This window comes from Lichenostomus cassidix, chromosome Z, assembly GCF_008360975.1.
Source record: "Lichenostomus cassidix isolate B80296 chromosome Z, HeHo_3.0, whole genome shotgun sequence".
Lineage (NCBI taxonomy): Eukaryota > Metazoa > Chordata > Aves > Passeriformes > Meliphagidae > Lichenostomus > Lichenostomus cassidix.
Genome location: NC_139511.1, coordinates 48,533,912 through 48,551,694, shown reverse-complemented (window position 1 = coordinate 48,551,694; position 17,783 = coordinate 48,533,912). Strand labels below are relative to the sequence as shown.

Sequence of the window (17,783 nt, the reverse complement as noted above, 5' to 3'; positions counted from 1 at the left end):
AGTTTTCTTGTATGGTCATGTCTCTACCTCTCCATTCCTGTTTCTTTTTTTTTTTTTTTTAATTACCTTTATGAAAGGCCACATTCTTGCTGTTCTCTGCTGCTCTTTGTTAACAGACAACTCCTTTCCTCACCCTGTCTATGCTGTTGCTTCTGATGTGTCCCATCTTACTCCCATCTGAGCTGTTCGAATTCCCAGAGATTTTTTTCATGGGTGCCACCTATTATTGCAGAGAAACCCATTCTTGTAGTTACACCACAAATGTGTACAGCTAGAGTCTTCTGATCTGGAAATCAGATCAAGTTTCCTGCAAATCTCCTCCTCCTGGCAGGCATAAAGATTTAGTCCTCAACACATACCATGAGAAAATAAGAATGCATCCAGCTTTACAGATGTTTTGGTTTCTGTAGTATGCAGCCTGTGCAGGCAAAATGTGAAGTGTTCTCTTCTGTGCTGGCTGTCTTTGTAAGAAGGGGTGAAGAGAGAGGGAGGGATCTTCATGCCTCAGAAAAGGACACTGGGATTTATTTGGTTAGCAAAGTAGAACTATTTTTAGTGTGTCGGTCATCTGTGTCTACATTTCTACTCCATATCCCAAGTTCTTGTAATCAAAAATAGCTTCTTGTGTAGTGTGTATTTTTCTGATATATATCGTGCCATGACAACTAAATGATTTGGTGAAACATGAAAAATCCATTTTACTTTTCCTTTTCTATAACTTTCCTCCTTTTAACCCAGACTTCTGATAAGGAAAAATGATAATGAGTTCCTTCAGAAATATTGAACAACAACAACAAATTCTGTGTGTTAAAAGGTGCTTTTTAAAAAGAATTCTCAATAAATAGATGTGCATTTAGATAAAACAGACCATGAGGTCTCCATTCACAGTAGGGTTTGCAAGAGCAGCATTTAGTGTGCATTCATGCATGTATTGGGGGGGCAGAGCTGCGTGTTTCTGTAGAGAGAGGCTAAGTAAATGATATCAGTCTCTTCCTCCCTAATACAAAGCCTTACAAGAGCTCTAAGTTCGAAGTTAATGAGCTTAATCTCTTCCATAGTTAGGGATATGATATAATTTTTACATTCATGAAAACCTTTGTTGTTTCTTAGGACATCTTCCTTCCGATGTTACATTTCCCTTATTTTCACTTTCAGAGTCTTTCATTTTCTTTTATGGAGCCTTTTCCAGTGCCCAGAATGCCTTCAGTGTGCTCCAAGCTATCTTCTGTTCACTCTCTAAAGAGAGCACTTGGAGCTGTTTTGCATTTTAAGTACCATGGGAATTGTAGTTTTTGAGTGACTGAGGTGACAGGAGCTGAAGGGTATTGTTTTCCTTCCTTGACTCCTTGTTTTTGTTGGTGAAGAAGAGGTTACCTCCTGCAACGTCACCCTTATTTTTGAAGAGAAACAGTGTTTGGGACATTCCAGTACAGCAATGAGTGAAAGGGCAAAGTTTGGGCTAAAAATAACTCAAGCCACAGGCTCTACTTTCATAACTTAGTGTGTGTTACACTGCTTTGTAATATGAGGCCAATACAGTTTATCTGTTTGTATTTGAGCAATTTGCCTGCCTGCCATAGCCAAACACTTCATAAGGAAGAAAAAAGGCAAAAAGGAAACAGTGGGGACGAGCAGTCTAGTAGTGTTCTGTGCTTCCTCAGATGTCTGATTCCAGGGCAACGGTTCCTGTTTTTTTATTTTGAATGACTGCTAAAATAAGTTTTTACTCTTCATGTATTTGTTTAGATCTTGAGTTAAGGTCCTTTGTATTTTTATAGTGGATTTATATATTATCTCTCTCTAAATACTTTGTTTTCACAGTCTATTGATGGCTTGCATGAGAAAGGAATGGTTGAAGATGTTCACTGTGGCTCCATGAAGAGTATGCGACCTCCTCATCCTGGAATGGGCCCACCTCAGAGTCCAATGGACCAGCATAGCCAAGGTTTATCCATACTGTGCATGTTCTATGATTTTGGGGGCCCTTGTTCCACAGAGGCTGTAGTTTGATGTAACAGCTTGCCGATTACTTCCTTTCTGTTTTGTTTGGAAAAGCTGAACAGGGCAAGGTGAATAACCAAATCTCTTGCTTTCTGAAGTGTCCATCACTCATGGATTGGGAAAGAGCTAAGGTTCAAGTCTGTGGCTGGGGCAAGTAATTGGACCAAGTCTATCACAGATTTCAGTTTGCATCTCTAAAGGAAAACCCCCACCAATTTATTTCTTATGTGGCTATTGTAAATTCAAATGCATTATAATAGGATTAATTTTAATCCCTTGGTGGAGAAATCGTAAGAGAGAAGAGCCCGACCAAACCTGGAGGAACATTCTTTAATATCTGTAATGTTTGCTCAAGTGCTGATCAAAGTCCTTTTCAATGTTTTTTATGCCAAAACATAGAAACTCTTTTTAATACATTGCTACGCGCCTCCTTTGTGTCCCGTACTTTGGAACATAAAAGCACATGCCTTCTATGAGCAGCTTGGTATGTTGGAGATCTAACTGGAAACACTTGCTGGTTAGTAAGTTCAGTAACAGATAAAGCTTTCTGTGTTACGTGATTAATTATTTTACAACACCTGAAGAATCCCAAATGAAATGAGGCTCTTGGTGTGGCACCCTCTGTACAGATCTATTAGGAGATGGTCCTTGTGTGATGTATTTTCGTATTTACTACACAGGATAAGAGAAATCCTGGAAGGAGAAAACAGGTACCGATCAGCAAAATGACTGAGCCTGAACTACTTTGTGGCTTTGCAGTGGTATGTGACTGAAGGGCTAGCCTGTAATTTGTCATCTGAATCCCAGTTTGGGACCTTCATAATAGGATAGTAATGTTTTTCCATTAAACCTTTCAATATCAATGACGTAAAATAGAACTGCCTTTGCAGAGACAAGTTTTTTATCAGGTAAAACTTACTTATTAATTTCAACAAAATGTAAGCATGATGATCTGAGAGACAAATTTTGCTTGTCTTTGCATTCAGGGGACACTTTTGCTTGGGATGAAATGAACAGTGTTTAGTCTAAAGACGAAGATGGGACAAAGTCATACATTATGTATTGGAAATACAGGAGCATAGGTTGACAAATGCTTCAAATATAAGTAGCTTCTGCATTGTTTTCTTCTTCCCTGTGCTTCCTGAGGTCAGATTTCCAGGTTGTTTTGCACTGCAAAGAGATGATTGCATTTGTAGCAACTCTGTCAGGCTAGGGACTGCAGATCCCTGTCCGCTTTTTTGTGTATGCCAGCAACTGTTCCAGTGTAAACAGAGATTACTAGAGCACTGATGTGGAACAGGCCTTTAAAAGAAATGGTCAGAAAAAAACCCCCAGATGTTCTAATATTTCAGATTTTCATAACGCTATAAAGGACTGTTCTGGTTTTCGTTGCCTCTATGTCTCCATTTTTTAGTTCTTACTGTGTTGTCTATTCCACAAAAAGTGCTGATAGCACTTGATGCTGTTCTGACATCTGCTGGGCAAATTTCCATTTGGTAGCCTTTTACTTTTTTGCCATTAGTGTACAGGTTCAGGATAGAAAACCAGGTTCCTTAATAGCCTGTCAACCTATTGGATATTTTCTGTCTGATTTCCCATGACATTAGAGTCATGCAGGACACATGTTTTTACAAATTTTATGGAAATACATGGTGTGGTAAAAGACAGTGAGTTTACCTATGCCCACAGTAATGGCAAAATGACAGTATGACTTCTCTGAGAATCCATGGAAAGATGCCTGATAACTCTTGAAGTCCTGGCAAAATCTTCAGTTGGGAATGGTGGAAACCAAGACTTAAAATAAGGTTCACTTCCTTCTAGATGGCTGATAGTTGAGCTTACACTACACAGTTGTGTACAGTTTTTAACCATATGAGTGTTAAATAGAAATTACACTTCTTTACTTCTAGGCCTGTTTTATTCATGGCTTATTGTTTGTAATTCTCAAGTTGAAGTAGATAAATATGCACTAATTAGTGTTTTTTGGGAGCATTTGAGGGAAAGTAGCTGAAGAAGTCCAGAACCCCAGGAAATGGATCACCCTAAATTTGCCCATTACTTTGAAAGCTTGGGGGGAGTGGCCATGTATTATCAGTACATGTTGTTGGTAAAATAAAAATTGTCTGTCTTTTAATTCTATGTGCTGTTGTCTATAATTCAGACCATCAGGAATAGTTTTCTGGAAAAAATCATAGAATCACTGAAAGATTGTATGGTTTGGGTTGGAAGGGGACCTTTAAAAGTCATTCAGTCAAACCCTTTTGCAGTGAGTGGGGACATTTTCAGCTAGATCAGAGCCCCATTGAGGCTGGCCCTTAGTGTTTCCAGGGATGGGGCATCTACCACTGCTCTGAGCAACCTGTGCCAATGTTTCACCACCCTCATAAAAAAAAAGTCTTCCTTACATCTAGTCTGAATCAATTGTCTAAAACCATTCCCTCTTGTCCTGTCACTACAAGTCCTTTTAAAAATACTCTTTCCAGCTTTCTTGTAAGCCTTCTTCAAGTATTGAAAGGCCAGTAAGGGTGAGCAGCCCCAAATCTCTCAGCCTGTACTCACAGGAGAGCTGGTCCATCCCTCTGATCATATTTGTAGCCCTCCTCTGGACTCACTCCAACAGGTCCATGTTCTTCCTGTGCTGGGACCCCACAGCTGATGCAGCACTGCAGGTGGGGTCTCACTAGAGCAGAGCAGAGGGGCAGAATCCCCTCCCTGGCCCTGCTGCCCACACTGCTTTGGATGCAGCCCAGGACACATTTGGCTTTCTGTGACCACGCAATGGCAGGTCACGTCAACCTTCTTGTCCACCTGTATACCCAAGCCATTCTTGGCAGAGCTGCTCTCAATCCCTTAATTCGCCAGCCTGCATTGATACTGGGGATTGCCTCAACCCTTGTGGAGAGCCTTGCACTTGGACTTGTTAAACCTCATGAGGTTCGCATAGTCACACTTCTTGAGCTTGTCCAAGTCCTTCTGAATTGCATCAAGTCAGCCTTTAGTCTGACAAATGTACTATTACATATTATGTAAATACAATACTATTATATTATTTTTATGTTCGTCAAACAAGTCTGTTGTTTTTATGGAGATCATAAACTAAATTCCTTTGTTAAAATCTCAACAGGTGTGACACAGTATTTGTACAGTTGTCAGGACAAACAATCCTAGCCTGTGTTTGGGGCTTCTCCGTGCATTGTTAAAGCCAATAGCAGTGATAATAGACAAAATCTTGTCTGCCTGATTACTCTGTGGCACTGTGATTTAAGAGAAAGTTATCACTAAGTAAAATTAATATAATCTGCATTAAATATATTAAGATAATTTAATTACAGATTATAAACTTAATTATAACTAAAGGTGATAATCCAGTTGTGGATTTTTCTAATTAGTCTTGTAGAAGCCTGTTTTGATTCAGTGCTGTTCAATGTATTTGTGATCTGGAAAAAGTTTAAAGTCAGTACAAATAAAAATTACATATGGTACAGAGGTTTAGGAGTAAATAATTGACAAGTTGGTTACAAGGCTGATCAGAATCATGGAAGAATGTGCTAATTTTTCCAGCCTAGACTTTAGCACAGCCAACAGCAGTGTATGTCTAGGAGCGAAATAGTTTGCTTTGTAGTGGTATAAACTGTATCAGAAAAAGCAGAAAAGCTGAGAGGAGTGTGCCTGTTTTATCCTGGAGAATGTTAAACTCAGTTTTTTAATCTATCTGGCGAGAGAATTAAAAGAATATTTCATCAGTCTGTGCATTCCCAGAGAGTAGAAAGGCTTGTAATAGATAGAGCCTCTAAGGGAAGAAAAAAAAAGAGGAGGCAGTGTATTTTGATACCTGCAAATTTAAATTAGTTGAATTCAGACTGTGTTAAATGTCTGTGTCTTACTTAAGGAAGATAATTAACCTTTGGAACAAAGATTGCCCAAGTATTTGCGGTAGGTTTTGTGTCATATGAAAGCTAAGTCAACACTGGTTGTCTTTTTCATCTGTTCTATAGACTAAAGGGAAAAGTTTTTTCAGAGGTCAAGAGTCTGTGGTCTGTTTTAGACAAGTTAGGTAGACTGTTGTGTCTGTAATGGTGCCTTATTGGCAAAAATCTGCCTGTTCACAGGTTCCAAGATTCTGAGAAGAACTGGTAAGCTAGAGTAGGAAACAATGTCCTTAAATTTTTTGACAATGGCAGGGTGGATAGTCTTCATAAAATGCTTCAGTTCTTTGTGATCTGAGTGGAACAGTTGTGATGAATCCATAGGCTATAGTCCTTCTATATGCAGTTTACAATTGGAAGCGATCACAAAATGAGATTTCATTTAAATGTCAGATGTTCCAATAGCAGTCTTTTTAATTCGTTCTAGTGATTTTTTTAAAAGAAAAAAAGTCTTGCAAAAAATTGTCTCCAAGTACAAAAGCAAGATTTTATATAAAATACATGCTTACAAATCTGGGTGATAAATTAGAAATAAATTGGCAACTGCAAGTGCAGTTGTAGATATGGTTTATGTAAATCAGACATGCAGTTGTGAATAAAGAAGAGAAAGTTGATACAGAATTTTGGAAGCAATGTTTCTTACAGTCTGTGTTGAGAAACAGCTATCCTTTTCTGAGGTGAAATGAATGATGAGCAAATCAGAAACATTTGAAAGCTAAATCTGCAAGAACTTTGTCAGTCACTTAAGTGCCTGTTCACTCTTTGAATGGCAATTACTGTTCTGAGATTTTTGCAATTTTTTACCTGACAATAATTACTATAGGTTAAGGTGTGCAACTTTAGTATTTAGTTTTTGGATTTGTTTTTTCTTGGTGCTCAGTGAGGTGCTAGTCATATAGAAAGAATGTGTTACTAGCTGAAACAGATCATCACATTTTTATTGCATACTGCAATAGGATGATTTTCAGAAGTCTGACATTAATTTATGGGAGAAAATACTGTGAGTTGGTATCTTTCTCCTCAGCAGTTACTCCTTCCAGTCTTACTGCCAAATTGAAGAAAGGGTAACATTCCTAACTAGTTTTGGTGACAGATTTTCTTTTCTTGAACTTGATGCCTAAAATGCTGGTAAAAACGAGACGCAGACACCTCAGTATAGGGAAAAGGGTATTACCTTGGTTTAATAGGATCCCAGCTGCACCTTCGTCAAAGGTGGAACCACGACGAAAAAGGGCTCCGGGTACAACGCATATACAATTAACAAATGAAGTAATTTCCCCCTTATTCTAGTTATCTCCCCCCCAAAAAGGCTACAGCTTAGTTTGCAAAAACATTTTCCAGGGATGAGGCTCTGTTCAAGGTTGATGCCTCATGTTCTTGAGATTGTGGGGATGTTTCGTCTTCCCCAAAGAATTCTGAACTAGGCTAGAGTACAAGGGTTATAAACACATGGGGCCAAGATACAGGGAGTAAAAAGTACAGGAATGGGAAAGGATATAAAGTACATAAAAAGGGTATAAAAGTATAAAGAAAAAGGACAAAAAACTCATCAGGCATCAAACTTATGCACAATATTGTCCGTGTTTAGTCTTAATACCTTTGTTTTGATGCTAATAGGTTAAATAAAAGGAAAATCCAGTTCTCCAACGTCGTATTTAGTTGTTTAAATTGTAAGCTTACTACACATTACCGATTTCTGCATTGGGTTAGGAACTCTCTTCTCACTCTGTGAGTGAATGGTCATGAATTTCACAATATTTATTTGAGGAGTATGAAATTTACTGTAAATTTTTAAAGTTGTTAAGCAGTTACCCAGCAGATTAAAATTATGATTAGATTTGATTTTTGAAGAGGACTGGGGAGAAATTGCAAAGACAGGCCAAATATCTGTATAAAATAAAATAAAATATTTGTATTATAAAGACTTTCTAAAAATATATAAATGGAGTGGAACAAACACAGACCAATTTGAATTGTTTGGCTGTCTTTTCTTGCTGTTTTTAAATGAAAACGTAAGGGCTGAAGGAATTTAGGATTCTGGGACTTGATCTGTATTAATTTTTAATAATCATGCAGTATTTGTTGAACTTAAAAAGACATACCATTTTTTAACTCTTAGAATTCACTAATATACTGCTACTTCACAGGCAGTGTTCATTGTCCATAGTGCTCTTAAATTAGCCGCACTTCCTTTTCTGAATTCTTGCAGACTTTTAAAGACGAGAAAAGACCTGCCACCTTATTCGTCTGCCAACCAGCGTAAGACATCTCAGCAATTTTATTTCTGCAGTCCCAGTTTTAAATGACTTCCACACATGTGACCTCTTTCTCTTTGTTCAGTTTCACAAGAACTGGTGTTAAGCTTGGCCACACTACTGAGGGGGAAATTTTATGTTTTGCTTGCCTTAAGAAAATTTTTAGCCTCAGTCCAACATGGAAATATTTTCCACTGTGTTCCAAAACATTATGCTTTTGTACTGTGTATATGGAGATGTACTTGATTCCTTTTCTTTGTTTTTCAAACTAACTTCAGTTGATGACTGAAGTGATCGTTCAGTGATTTACACAGCTATATTTCTTCAATCTTGTTTCTATCTTCTAAACTCAAAAATTCTCTTACAGTTACATTCTTGTGTACAAATACACCCTTGCTGTTGGTTTTAGCATAAAGATGTGACCTATATGATCCTTAGACACTTTTATTGTTTAAGACTTACTAAATTTTAGTGGGGATTCAAAACCTCTGTTGAACATTCCAGTGTTTGGACTGCTAAAACTTTGATTCTTTCTGTGTCTTGACCAGGGTTTAGAATTCATCGTAGGTATTCTTTCTGTTTCATTGTAGCATTAGAAGTGGAGTAAAAAGTGTCTCAATTTTTAGCTCTCTGGTTTTTCAGCTTTAAAACAGAAAAGAAAGATGGTATTGTTCTGTTAAATGACGTGAAATAAGAAGCAATTAAAGCAGAAACTTTGTGTACAGTCTGCCCTCCAGTAATACTTGGGGAAGTGTTAGAACTAGGATTTCTTCCAATGCTAATACTGTGAAGAATATACATTGTTTACAACATGCTGTGATGTGTTTCTGCTGAACAAGTTGATACCAAAATGGCATTAAATGTGCTGATTATGCATACACTTAAGAAAATTTGAGAAGGGTTTCTGATGCAGCCTCTCCTATAACCTATGGAAGGATTTGGAAGAAGACAGACAAGACTCTAAAAGGTGCACAGTAAAATCAGAAAAGTAATGGTTTCAAATTGTGTGAGTGAAATTCTGATGAGACTTAGAGGAAAAGAAATTCAGCATGACAGTGATTAAGAGTCACCATCATTTGAGGTTTTCAGAACTCTGTTAGACAAGATCTGGAGAAACTTGATAGAGCTTAAAAGTTACTTCAGTTTTAAGTGATAGGCAGGGTTGTTTGACCACTCTTTCCTGGTAGTGGGTGACTTCTGTTGTTTGTGTTGTTCAGAACTGTAGGTTATGTATTGTCTGTATATGGTGGTTAAACTCAATTTTAGAGGATCTTTTTGTGTACATACTTACCTATGTTATAGTATGTGTAATAAGATAGGAAAAAACCAAGTAGTATAAATACTTTATTAGGACAGGATTGTGGCTGGATCTTCTGTCATTGTCATTGTATGAAAGTTTTCAGTCCGTAAAGGAAAATTTCCATATAGCATCACTAAATTTACATTGCATAAATGCCACATTTTAGCACCTTTACAAGAAGCTTGGAAGACTTGTGTTCTTTCCTGACATATTCTGTGGAAATTTTATTTTTATATTCTTCCTCTTGACAAGCACAGTTTCCTGTTGTTAAGAATCCTAATGCAGAGGACTTTGAGGAAGAGAGAAAGTGTAAATAATAAATATGTATCTGGAAAGATAAAAAAAATCTGCTTCTGAAAACTCTTCTTTGCAGAACTTAGTCACAGACTTGCAGCTTGGACTGTCACGACTGAAAACAAGTACTCAACGTCTTAGACCACTGTTCTAAATTTTTACAGTCCAGACGGAATTAAAGATTTTGTGTCTGAAATCTATGTCATTAAGGAATTTATAAGTGGGACAATATAACTTGAAGAGGGACAGAAACCATTCTTTGAAAAGCAGTTCAGAAAACAATGTAATTCCAACTAGGTGCCACTTAAAGTAAATCTTGAGATTTGGAAATGCAATAATGGATAAGCAGTGCATTTAACCCCATTTTGTAGTAAACCAGCAATGCAGTTGCATATTTTTGGTTTTGTTGTGGTATGATGGGAGTTTCTTTAGATTTAGCAAGAGGGATTTGTAGCTTCCCCTCTTTTCTTAAAATAATGAAGGAGTAAGTTATAAATAAATGATGAATAAATATAAATAATGAAAAGTAAGTTAGTGGAAGAAGATGAATAAGTGGGGTAAACTTGCAGTTTGTCATACTTTTTATCACCAGCAAGGGTTGTATGGACAATTTTTATATTGAATTAGTATATAACTCCAGTAGTTACAACTTTTTACTGTCTCTTTCTTGCTTTTCCTTGAACTCCTCCCTTCATTTTTCTCTTGAACAGTGTAATTTTTCTTATTCTCATTAAAATCATCCTTCTTTCTGATCATCATCATCTTTAGATTGAACTTGGTCTGTTTCTGTCTTGTCTGATCTTTTCCCATTACAAACCCCTTTTTACCTACTGTACTTCTATCTCATTTTCTTTTTTTAAGGGAACTGAAATCCTTTCTTCTTTGTCATCTGTCTCATACATGTACAACCTTTAAATTGGGCACAGATTTCAGTTCTTTGGCACTCTAATCTCTTCACTTGTTTAAGTTCTAGTGGTTTACAGCTGCTGTCATCCCAGAAAAGTTGAGACTACTTTGAGGTTTTGTCTATGTTGCCTTTACTGAAGGGTTAGTAAGAGCAGTGAAGCTAAAGAGAGAGCAAAATTACTTCTGTTGTCTGGATTACATGTAGATTAAATCGATGTAGTTTCACTTGAAATTGACAAGAAAATTGGGAGAAGAGTAGATTGGGTGTCACGGAATCATGAACTGTAGCATGAACTTTGGAGTTATGATCTGTGGCTTACTAACATGGAATACGGAAGTGAGCCAGAGTATTTCTAGATTTTAAAAATTTTTTTTAGACTTTTCCAATTTGTAAGAGCATTATTTGTATCCCACAGTACCAGAGTTAAGTGGGTAAATATTGTTAGCTCTTTTTCACTCTTGGTGGACAAAAAACCCAAAAACTGTTATGCTTTGTGGAGCTCAAGAAAATATATAGTAGGGGTAATTAATACTCAAAACCATTTTCAAGTGCTGTAATAAGATACAAGCACAGTTCTTTTCAGAACTATGATTGCTCTTCATGTAGTCTTCAGCAGCTTCTTCAGAGGGGGATTTTAGTGCTTGCAGTTGATGTTCCAAGTTGTTGAGCATCCAGATGGCAAAAGGTATTGAACATTCTTAGTTTGTCTCAAACCTTTAATCTGTACAAATTAAAGAGTAATTGTATAGAAAGTAAATACCATTTATTTCTTTTTCTGTATGTTGGTGAGTGTTGGCAAAGAGGACCTGTAGAAGTGAATGGATCTTGCTTGATACATGTACATCAAAATAAACTTAGAATATTAAGCTCTAAACAAGGCAGATTTCACTGTATGTATTCCACAAAGAAACATCTTTCCAGAGTTTTAGTAAACAGTACTATATCCCCAGGCTTCTGTATTGTATTTCAGGTTTTAGTTTGTCTGACTCCAAATGTGCAGGTAATTGTTATTTTTAGTAATTATTGGACTAAATGACTGTAGTTCTTCTCAAAGAGTAGCTCCTAAGTCTATATTGATATCCTAGGGAACTTTGGATTGCACTTTCGTCTTTGCAGAAATTACAACTGTCCTGACCTGAGAGAGACATTTTTATACTTTATGTACTGTTAAAGAAATTTGGTGGAATTTAGGTTTAACTAGCAGAAAGGTAAGTTTATGATTCTTCTACTTGTTCCAGGTTATATGTCTCCACACCCATCTCCACTAGGAGCACCAGAGCATGTGTCCAGTCCAATGTCTGGAGGAGGTCCAACACCCCCTCAGATGACTCCCAGTCAGCCAGGACCCATTATACCAGGAGACCCACAAGTTATGAATCAGCCTAACAGAGGGCCTTCCCCCTTCAGCCCTGCACAGCTGCATCAGCTGCGGGCTCAGATTCTAGCATACAAAATGCTGGCTAGGGGTCAGCCCTTACCAGAAAACCTCCAGCTTGCTGTCCAGGGCAAGAGAACCCTGCCTGGCATTCAACAGCAGCAGCCTCCCAGTGCCTTTAACAGACAGTCTGGTAAGTAAATCTCTGGTAAGAATCATTGCTCAGGTAATTCTCGAAGTTTTGCCTGCGATAGATTAAGGAATGGGTGCTGTGCAATTGGGACTGTATCCTGGCATCAAAGTGAGTAGCAGGGCCTTTGATATAAAGTTTGGGCAAGCACATAAAATACAGCTGTTATTAGTATGATATTGTCAAAACTGAAACAGAAGTTATTTCTCTGTGCAGTACTGTGTATGTCCTGATAGGCTTGACACTTTTTGAATGTTAATTGTACTTTACTGATAGCAATCTCACTTGTTTTTCTTAGAGTAATTTTTTCAGGCTAGAAAACAGAATGACTTTTGAATCTTGGAAATACTTCGTGTCTTAGCAAATTTTTTTCATCTGTCAAATTGCAGGTATTGGGTTACATGCAATGAGTGGTGCTGCAGCTGGACCAGGGCCTGCTCCAGGAATGCCTGGACATACAACTGCCATTACCCCTAAAACTTGGACTGAAGGTATAGTGGGAAAAAGATGCAGGGAAAAGTAAAAAGGAGAGGTAAACAGCTGTGCAGAAAAGTAGTGTAAACTTTACTGTGTCAAAGATTTTAATCAAGGAGAGTCTAACTTTTTATTCATTTGGAAAAGAGCCACATGATATTACTGCAATTTTTAGGCAGACTGAACATGAAGCACCGTTTTGCAATCAGAACGAAGTATGTAAGTTTTCTGAGTGACATGCATTAAACTTAGTAAGTTATGTTCTGAGCTTGCTTAATTGCAGCAAGCTTGTCTTTCACCTTTGCTGCTGTAAAGAAAAGTTTTCAAATCATGGTAGAATTATGCTGTTTTCTTTTGGGTTTTTTTGTTCTTTTGGAATTGAATAGTTTTGAATAATCAGTGTAGTCTTTGAGATCAAATGAACAGTGTAACTTTTTTCCCTATGTCTTCAAATTTATTTGTCATTCATTGTGCAGTCATTTAACTTCCATGATTCCCTGAGAATTGAGGTTGCGCAGAGGCTTTTAATAGGCTTTCTATTTTTTTTTTATAAGCTGAAATACAGTGTTGCTAAATGCAGGATCTACAGCTTGTGCTCGAGTCCCTTTCCTGGAGTTTGATGCAGATATGTGGATGACAAATGGTGATCTCTATAGATTCCAGGATGCTGGTTTTGAATTAAGGTTGACTACAAGATTGCAGGTGTACTTTGTAGTTGTTTTCCCTAGCTTGAGTGACTATGACTCTTCAGACAATTAAGTGGTGTCTTTATGGTTGCAATGTCTATAGCTAGTGAATTTGTGAATGTCTGAATGTATGGGTACATTGTTACAATGAAATACTGTGATCTATGACCCTTAGTAACTGTAAATGACAGGTACTATTTTCATATTAACTGAGGTGTTGCTTTTCAAGATGATTAGAATAATTGAATACCTGGTATTTGAAATAAATACCATTAATAGGAGATCATAATGAAACAAAAGCTATTTATATCTGTCAGGTATTTCTAAGTGCAGTTATAAAAATTTTCATATGGTTGCCAAGTTCTGAAAGAGGTCTAAAATCACATCTACTTCTGCTTGTTATCAGGTTATGATTACAGAAGCTTTCTTCTCAGTGGTCCAAGGATGGTGAACAAGAGGCAGAATGAGGTCCTGCATTTGCAGGAAGTCAGTTCTACAGCTGTTTTATTTCTTGTAAAACTAGAATTAAAAGTCCACTGGAATACCAAAAGAAATGCCATTCATCATAAAGTTTCATGCGTTTTGTTTTTCTTTCGGCCATTTCTTCCAATGTATGGTATACTTGCATTTTAATACGTCTGTTCTAAAATACTAGAGTGTAGTCTCAGTGTGCTTTTTCTGGTGATTTTGAATGTTTACCTTACCTTCATGTCCTGTTTTCAGAAAGGCATCTTGATTTTCTTCCTGCTTTCCATATTTCACGTTATGAATCAGTACTGTTTATGTTTCCAGGCCAAGCCCCAGATATGAGTGTCTCCAATGCACAACAAAAGCTTCCAGCACCAGCTCCTAGTGGGAGGCCTTCTCCTGCTCCCGCTGCTGCCCAGCCTGCTGCCACCATACCTGGGCCCTCTGTACCACAGCCCCCACCTGGGCAACCTTCACCCATCGTCCAGCTGCAGCAAAAGCAGAACCGCATCAGCCCTATCCAGAAGCCACAAGGATTGGATCCTGTTGAAATACTCCAAGAACGTGAATATAGGTAAAAGGGAATAACAAGATTTAAATGCTTGTTGTTTTTCACATCCCTTACTGGAACTCCTTGCGATCAACTGCAGTAGTGGTAGTAGTGTAGAGTTTCCAGAGAGAGGCTGTGTCACCGAGAAGTACACAAGCATCAAACCAAAGAATTTAATTCTACCCCAAAGTATGAACTAGTAAAGCATGCCAGCAGTATCATTGCAAACCATTTAAGTTTAAAGCAGGCTCAAGGACTCTGCTGAGTTAGTGTACTACTTGGATCCTGCAAACACTGAAAGTTAGGAAATCCAAATTCTTACAGTCTACAGAGAAACCAAGTTAACGCACAAGGTTTTCAGTATTATGAACAAAAGGGAACTTAGAAGAGAACAGAAGAGGGTCAAAAGGCTGAAGACTTAGTAGCCGCAGCAAAACCAAATTTGATTAGCATGATGGATTTGGCTGGACAACCAAAGAGTGGAAAGAATAAGAAAGTCACAGGCAAGATTTGAAAAAGTGTACCGGGAACCATGATTTTCAAAAATTTCTTCCTGAGTGTTCTGTTTAGATGATGAAGTGTATTTGTTACAAAGTATAACGCACAACATTTCTTTCGGCCTTAGAGACTCCCTCTTCATGTGATCAGGCCTATTTAACAACTGACCTTGAGAATCTGATAGGCAGAAGGATTTTGACCTGCACCTAACATATGTTCCTGATGATTATCAGTCAGAGGAAAGTAATTGCACTCAGAGAATTTATGTGTTTTGGTCTGGTGATGCATCTTGCAGTGCTACGTTGAGTTTGTAGAGGAAGGTAGCCAAGAGGGGTGGTGATCTCACAGAAGACTGGTTTAATGACTTTTGCTTTATGAAGGTAAAACACCATGAAGCATTTTAGGGTGTGGTGCCATGTCCAGAATTCAGGTCTTGATTACAGAAAAGCTCTTACATTTTGTGTCAGGTATTGCTGAAGTAATTTTATTAATGTGTTCTTGTTGTCATTCTGCCAGTCTTAACCATATACCCTAGGACTGAATGGCTATAACTATTTCAGCATGAACAATCACTATTTTCAAACATCTTTTTCAGAAAGCTTGTAGAGCACACTGTTTTATTGTTTCACATTTAATTCTGACAGAAGAATTGTGGCACTAACTTCAACCAGAAATGATATGGCCAGTATGATGCAACCTTTTCTGCATGAGTTAACCTCGAATTGTTACTCCTCCTTTGTTTTCAGCCCTACTGTATTGCACTATTTTGTGCCAAGCTATTATGTCTGAGTATTTATAAACAGAGGAAAGTGAAGAATGACAAAAAATAATGCTAATGTGTTTACTAATTTAGAGAACCAGTAACAGCTCCAGCGTATCTGTTAGGTTCTAAATACACTGATGTTTTGGTGAGTGAAATTAAAGTTTGATACGGATTCTGCAGCAGAAGAGTTTTGGTGTTTTTTTTTTTTTATCCTAGAACATAGATGTAAGATCCAAGCTTTTTTAATGTTGACTATTACTGGTATTTCATTTTGCTTTGAATTCCAGAATATGTAGAACTGCTGGAAATCTTTTCATTAGTTAAAACTGTAAAAGTAACATCAGACAAAAGTTTTGAAAAAAGCAGTTTGACAGCTTCTGTGCTTTGAATGGTGCTGGATTTAGCTTTAATATAGGCAAGTTCAAATCAGGAACATGTATTCCCAATTTCTTACTGAAAAGGGAGTAGAAAAAAGCCAAAATAAACATCCTTATCCTGGAAACACTGAGGTTAGTGGAAGCTTTATGAAATGGCTGGCTCTTGAGATCTCACACTAAACCCTTTTAATAAAGGGGCATTATACTTTGAAAACCGTTTGAATTACAGGTGGATCTCTGCATCCCAGTGGTCTCCATGGGCTACAGGGGCACAGCTGCTTCACCATGGTGTTCACCGTGGTGTTCACTGTGGGCTGCAGGGGAATCTCAGCTCTGCTGCCTGTAGCACCTCCTGCCCCTCCTCTTCCGCTGACCTTGGTGTCTGAAGAGCTATTCCTCTCACATGTTCTCACTGTGCTCTTCTGTGGTCTCCATAATGTCTGCCCAATAACTTTTTTTTTCCCCCTTCTGAAATCCGTTATTGCAGAGGCGTTGCCCCCATTTTTTATCAGCTCAGCCTTGGACAACAAAGGGTCTGTCGTGGAGCTGGCTGGCATTGGCTCTGCTGGACACAGGGAGAATCTGGCAGTTTCTCATAGAAGCCAGCACTGTACCCCTCCCCACTAGCTACACCTAGCCCTGCGAATCCAGTACACACATTTTTATAAAATTCTCCTTAATGCTTTCTTCAAAATAAAGTGCTGCTTTTTAATCTCACACAATAGGTGTCTTGAAGATAATAATGTCTATAATTTAAAGTTGTTATTTAAATTATTAAATTTCTTTCTTATGTTGAAAGGCTTTTTCCTCCTTCTCACCACTAATAAAAAAATAATACTAATTGGCATTGTCCTGCAGATTGTATGTGGTTTCTTTATGCTACCTGTGAGGTATCTTCTTACGTATTTTCTTCGTTTGCTGTATGTTATCCATGCCAGACAGGTTTGAATGTACAGCCATGACCTCTGCTGTTGACCCCAGTTAATGAGGAAGGGGGTGTGCATCACTTGTTTTGTGAAGAGATCTCTGTGTAGGTTCAGTAGCCACTCTCTGTATGAAGATAAATTGCTGAACTCCAAAGATTAATTTATTACATCCTTTAAATGTTGAGATTATATCCCTCAAGTGATTGTAAAACATCTAGGAAACTTTTTTCTTTGGGTTCTCTTTACCTAAAAGCTGATAGCATTTTTCCATGAAGGTAGCAACAGTCAACACTCTGCGGTCATTTTCTTTAATGAATAGAAGGTGGCTGTGGTGAGAGATAGCTCAAATAGTTCTTTCATTCACTTGAGCTGGAATTCTTTTAAAAATCCTACTGACTACTGAAGAAAACACTGTAACCTTTGCTCTACTAGTAGTGTAAACAATACATATAAATAGTACTTCTATGAAGCTATGAAATTAAACTCCAAGATATGCTCTTTTTCTCTTTTTTTTTTGGTTCATATGTAACTCATCTGGTTGCCATTTCTCTTTATTCTCCCATATGTGTGTTGTAGCTTTTCATTAGTATTTCAACTTTTTTGATCTGGACTTTTTTAAAATAGAGGACTGACCTGAGTTACAGTAAGAGTTTTCTGAGGTAATATCGCTACTGACATACAAATACAGGTTTTTTTTGTTCCTTCCCCCTGACTGGGTTGTTAAAGGAGGGTAATCACCCACAAAAGTATTGAACTGTCATTGTTTGTAGCTCAGTGCAGACCGTTTCAACAT

General features: G+C 37.7%; 1 protein-coding gene across 5 annotated transcripts in view; it reads left to right on the top strand.

The window, feature by feature from the left end:
* SMARCA2 (SWI/SNF related BAF chromatin remodeling complex subunit ATPase 2) overlaps positions 1-17,783 on the top strand; it is a 119,467-nt gene that overhangs the window by 19,053 nt on the left and 82,631 nt on the right. For all 5 annotated transcript variants that reach the window (XM_085042329.1, XM_085042330.1, XM_085042332.1 and 2 more), the window contains exons 3-6: positions 1,822-1,945; positions 11,922-12,251; positions 12,638-12,739; positions 14,201-14,450. In XM_085042329.1, the coding sequence (XP_084898455.1) occupies positions 1,822-1,945; positions 11,922-12,251; positions 12,638-12,739; positions 14,201-14,450 (806 nt within the window). The remainder of the gene's footprint in view (positions 1-1,821; positions 1,946-11,921; positions 12,252-12,637; positions 12,740-14,200; positions 14,451-17,783) is intronic.